We start from the raw sequence: 5,841 nt of genomic DNA, 5'->3' as shown, positions 1-5,841 counted from the left end.
TTGCATGATTTTATTTATACAGGCAAGCCAGCAAAGGAAAGCAGTCATAAAACTAGAAAGCCCAATGCAAGGGCAGCAACAAACTCAAAACAGCACGCAGGTAAGTGCAATCCAAGAATGGTAAAAAAAAACAGGCAGAGGTCAGGGGCTGGCGGCTTAGGTTCAAAAACGAGTTCAGAGTCCAGGTCAAAATACAAGAGCAAACACGAGAAAATGAAAATCAGCTAGAGATAGCGAGTAGGTAAAAAAATACTTCACAAATGAACAAAGAACAGAGCAGTCCAGATAAAGGGGAACTAAGGGTACACAGGTGATACTGATGCAATGAAAAGGCGACTAATCAGGGAATAATGAGCAGGGAAGGATAATGGGAAATGAAGTCCTAATAAGCAGGAGAGAGAGATCTGGTGAAACCAGGAGGAGGCGTCGTTGAGCGTTCCGTGACAGATACATTCACATAAACCTGCACAACGCCATTAAATATATATATATATATATATATATATACACACACACTTATACACTCACACACACAAATACATATATATATATATATATATATATATATATATATATATTCTATGTTATGGGAGCAGCCAATTTCCCTCCAAAATTAAACACAAAAACGTATTAATGCAGTGTTTCTGCTAGGGTACTCCCCAGAAAAAAAATTGATTATATGCAAGTAATTTTAGTGGCAACGTAAGCAATGTACATTATGCGTCAATACTTACCGATAATTGCTGCAATAATAGCTGCTGCTCTCTGTCCCGCTTAAAATCATTGTCAACGCGATTTGTTTGGAACTATTGAGAGCTACACGAATAACATGACCGCGCGGCGGCGAGATCACTGTCACAACCATCTATGTTCGCAACTCTCATATTTAACGGCTCTGGTTCGCGCTTAGTAGATACCGCCAAGGCAAGTTCAAAACAAAGCGCGCGCTGTACTGTGATTGGTGGCTCGACCAGTTACGTTTTTATCCACTCATAAATAAAAAGGAACGACTGATTTTGAAAATGTAGTAGAGTAAAATGTAAGATATTTGACTTTGAAATGTAGTGGAGTTAAAGTAAAAGTCTCCCAAAATTTAAATACTTGAGTAAAGTAGCCTACAGATAGGCCTATGCAAATAAGCTACTTAAGTACAGTAACGAATTACATTTACTTCGTTACTGTCCACCACTGAAACATTTTCTTTCCACATTGCTTTTGCCCAGCATCAGGCTTTAATTATCTGTGGATAATTATTTTTGGATTTATGCTGGATTTTACTGATTTCATTGGCCAGTTTTTATAAAAAATGATCGCTGTTGGGTTGTGTTGTGTTGCAGTCACACTGGTCAGTGTGTTGTGTTGCAGTCACACCAGTGTGTTGGGTTGTGTTTGTGTGCGTGTGTGTCTTTAAGCGAAAAAATTCTTTCCACATTGCATTTATGCTCTATTACCAGGCCTTTATTTATGTGTGGAGATGTTCAAAATTTATGCTGGTTTTATTTAAAAGAAGAAGAAAATTTTGGATTTTTTTTTTTACCTCTCCCATTCATTTCATTGTGGGGTCATTTTGACTCCAAAGACCCTGACTGTGACTTTTTTTTCATACCTTCAGAACAACCAAATTAAACCCAGATTTTCTTTGTTTGTGTACATGGATAATGTCGCTAAAGTTACAAAACCTCATGCCACTGAGATGAAGGGATGAAGGGAACCATGTTTTTTTTTTAATGAAGGAAAATTAAAACGGGGTCAGGTTGACCCAAAGATCCACTTAAGGGTTAACTAGGTTCTTTTGACTTATAATGTTTGTTGCCAGGAGTGTCTTGTACCATGTATTTTGGGAAAATAGATGGTTATGGTGTATGAATTTGAGAAATTATTGTGGCATTGCCTCATTTCATGTTTTAGCATATTTTTGTGCCTATTTTTGATCATTGTTAAATTCAGATTATACTCTGAGTATATATTCTCTACAAAGACAATTTTACCACCCACATTACATGCCACCTACATCCTTGTGTTTTGTAGGCTGCTACATGCTTGCCACATTCTCCGCATTTTTTTATAGACACGTAGCTTCATGGAATACACAACAAAGTATATCAGACCACCTGTAGCAGCTAAAAAAGACACTTTTTGTGCTTGTGGTTATGTTGGTATCCTGTTCTGAAGCTCAGTTGAAATTAAGCAGGAAAAAGAACCTCATTGCCATGTGTATGTTTAACACCCACATGCACCCATCAAACACGTGTTGCCGTGCGCTTTTTCGTCCCTGCTGCCCGCACAGAAATGTCTGATGGTGAAGTCATCGCTGTTTCGTAGTAACGCTGTTTCAGTTGATTTGTTTCATATATAGCTACAAAGAGTGAATCAAGTGCCATGATATTCTAAGAAGATGTGATTCTGACTTTCGATAAGTGTCTTCTGGTTGTGGTGTTCTGAGTCTTGTTGTGCTTTCCCAGTGGTTGATAACTAAAGGGCAAATTCGTTTTTTTGAGATAATGATACAAAACACAAAACTTGATAATGATTTTTTTTATTTGTATTCAAAAAGAGGTCTAAAGAAAGTTGTTTAGAGCAATTGGCAGCTACATAAGCATTAAATTCCCAAATGGAAAATGCCGTTATAGGGGTTGCTCAACATGTTACACACACATCGTGAGCATCTTTAAAGCAAAACGCAGTATTCAACAGCAGCTTAGAAATGTCAATCGGTATTAACATACACCTACATCACTCATTCTTACTCAGAATCATCTATTGGTTTCTAGCCTCCTTGACCTTTATGTGGGACTTTTCCACTTAATTAATTATTCTGCTAACACTTTACAATAAGGTCTCATTTGTTAACAATAGTTAATGCAATAACTAACATGAACTAACAATAAGCATTACAGTATTTATTAATCTTTGTTTAAAAAAAAGTCAAGTTAAAAAAAGAGAATCCAACAGCACATTAATCATTAACAAAATATATATATATTACACACACACACAAAAAAAATCATTTTCAAATTCATACTGACCTTGCAAAATGTGCTAAAGGACAAGAGTATGTCAGTGATCTTAAAAAAATCATAATGTGGTCAAAAATCCCCAAACAAATCAAATACCATGGATTCAAAGCCCATTTAGTCATAAGAAATAAGAAATTTGCTCCAAAAAAAAAAAGATATCTAGTCTTTGCAGTCAATCCAACCACATTTTCACACGTGTGCAGGCATTTCCTCTGCAGTTTATACTATCAGATTTTACTTTGTATAATATTGGTCCTTATGTGTTACTGCTACTGTTTTCCTGCATGCTCTTGGAAGATGCCGAAATGGAAATGTAGCTCTTAAAAAGACTCATCACTCTCTGCTTGTATGTTTTGATGGCAAAAAAGTAAATAAGAGGGTCGAGGCAGCTGTTAAAGTTCATCATGGCAACGGTTACCTGCAAGGATATTTTCAAAGTCTTTAACTCCTCACAAGAGGGTTCATTGTACAGCCTTCTCACTGCAAACTGCATGATGTTAATGTGGTAGGGGCTGAAACACACCATGAAGCTCAGCAGAATGAGCAGAATCATGTTTTTGGCCCTGCTGTTGCTTCCAGACTTGTTGGTCACCGGGTTTTCCTTGGCCGTCTTGTAGAGCTTGCAGCTGACCCTGCTGTAACTGCACAGGATGAGTCCCAATGGCACGCAAAACCCAATGACGCAAGCAAACAGAAGACCATATGCCATCTTGTGGCCATCGAAATTGGAGAACTCCATGCATGTTCGATGACCGGGTCTGTCTTCCATGGTGCTCTTGAAGAGCAGCGGGGACGTCTCAAGGAGAACCACAACCCACACCAGAGTGCAGATACCTCGCACGACCTTGGTTTTCCTCAGTCTTTGACAGCGCTGACGGTGCAGCATGGCCAAGTAGCGATCCACACTGATGCAGGTCATGAAGGCGATGCTAGCATAGGTATTGCTGTAGAAAATCATGGCAGTCAGCCGGCACAAGAAATCTCCAAATGGCCAGTCGAAACCTCTGATGTAGTATGTGATCCTGCTGGGCAGAGCCAAGGTGAAGAGGGTGTCGGAGATGGCCAGGTTGATCAGATACATCGTGGTGGAGTTCATCTTCTGCTTTTTCTGACAGGTGATCCAGAGGACCAGGCTGTTACCTGCCACACTGATGACAAAAATCAGGCAGTAGAAAATGGGAAAGAGGATCCTAGCAGACTCCTTGTAGACGAAAACATCGCAAGTCTGGTTTGTGTAGCTGTCATTCATTGGCATCGTCTGAAATTCCAGTCGAGTTTGATCTGTCATTTTCCTGAGACCGTTTGGGGAAATAGAACTTTTTTAGGAGGAAATAAATATCAAAATATTAGCATGTGCTTCATCTTTAAAAATGATCTATAAAATTAAATATTCATATATGTACAATATATATATATATATATATATATATATATATATATATAGTGATCCAAAAGATTGCGGATCAAAAAGTAATATTAAATGTCTTATACTCACAGCAAGTTTGATTGTCTCTCTCTCTCTTTGAATTGGATAGTGATGTGACTAAGTTAGTAAGTGTTTTTGCTTCAATAGAAACCCACCCCTTTAACCTGATTGGTTAAGCTCAGTTGAGATTAGGTAAGGTATGTGTGACTCATAGTAATAAAAACATTTTTTATCTGTGTAATGTCTCTTTTGTTTTTCAATTTAATATTATTCAGTTATATTTTTTATTAAAACTGAAATTTTATTATAATATAAATATCGTTTGCCATTATCACATGATCAGAGAAATTCCAACTAAAATATACTAAATGTTCGAGTGGTCATGTTAGCTGTTGTCTTAAATGTCAATGTTTACTCTTTTTTTCAGTATTAACAGTCAAAAAGACATGCTACGACACCTGTAATAATAGTTGCAGGTTTTTTAGTTATTATAGCTCAGGTACAACCACAAGCTCCTGTTTCTGCAGCACTGACCCAGTTAGCATGCCAACAAATGTGTTGAGGTTTTTTGCAGGGTCTCACAACATCCCTTTTCAAAAATAGGAGGATAAATGTAACACACTACAGGCACAGGGAGCACACACACTGCCGCCTGCTTTAGAAGAACCAACAGAAGTCGCTTTAGGCGTAAATTTTAAACGGAAACAAAGTATGCATAGTTTGTGCAACTTTGATTTAGGGTGAAAACACAGGTCTGCAGTACCCAGCATGCAAGTCAAGCTGCTGATAACATCTGTGGTTTATTACCGCACCTTACCTCATCCTCATGTTCGATATATGGCAGCAGTTTCCCAATCACTTTTCGGTCGATGAAAGTAGAAACAACAAGAACAAAAAAACTGCCATTCATTTCACAATACTAAAAAAGGTGAAAAACCGTGCAAGAGATTTTGCTTAAAGATATCCCTGTGGTCTTGATCGAGCATTGGCTGACACCATACATGCTTTTACATAATCTTTGAACATAACAGCAACTGTTGTGGAATGCACTACAAGTTATACTATATAAACACATTTGTATCATTATAGTTCTGTCATGACAACTCTCGGAGAGATTGGCATGGTAATGGATATGGCATTGTTAATGTATTTGGTCTTGGCAGAATAGATCTGCTGTGCTGCTGCTGCTGCAGAACAGGTACCGAGACTTGCAACTGCCAATACATTCACAGACATTGCTTTGAGCATTTAAGACATGCTCCTGCTGCTGCAAATGTAGCATACATGAATTATAGCAGATCCCCATAGCAGATCTCTACAGGTGGAGCTGGGGATGGTGGAGTTTCTAGAAGTGCACTGCACTGCTAACAGCAGGACTACCAGTATTTGAATGTTAAG

General features: G+C 38.1%; 1 protein-coding gene across 1 annotated transcript; it reads right to left on the bottom strand.

Moving 5' to 3' along the window:
- Positions 1–3,007: 3,007 nt before the first annotated feature.
- si:ch211-184m13.4 (uncharacterized protein LOC798560 homolog) lies at positions 3,008–4,524 on the bottom strand. The gene is made up of 2 exons (XM_056260649.1): positions 4,513–4,524; positions 3,008–4,333 (listed from the first exon to the last, which is right to left on the bottom strand). Exon 2 carries the CDS (start codon positions 4,303–4,305, stop codon positions 3,274–3,276), a length of 1,032 nt encoding a protein of 343 aa, XP_056116624.1. The 5' UTR covers positions 4,306–4,333; positions 4,513–4,524; the 3' UTR covers positions 3,008–3,273.
- Between the last annotated feature and the right edge of the window lie 1,317 nt (positions 4,525–5,841).

The sequence above is a fragment of the Rhinichthys klamathensis genome, unplaced genomic scaffold (genome assembly GCF_029890125.1).
Source record: "Rhinichthys klamathensis goyatoka isolate OS25496 unplaced genomic scaffold, OSU_Roscu_1.1 h1tg000177l_1, whole genome shotgun sequence".
Classification (NCBI taxonomy): domain Eukaryota; kingdom Metazoa; phylum Chordata; class Actinopteri; order Cypriniformes; family Leuciscidae; genus Rhinichthys; species Rhinichthys klamathensis.
Note: the sequence above shows the minus strand (reverse complement) of the source record. Positions and strands in the feature narration are given on the sequence as shown.

Bases quoted from the DNA above. Each gene is read 5' to 3' on its own strand.
- si:ch211-184m13.4 (XM_056260649.1), bottom strand. From the start codon at position 4,305: ATGACAGATCAAACTCGACTGGAATTTCAGACGATGCCAATGAATGAC.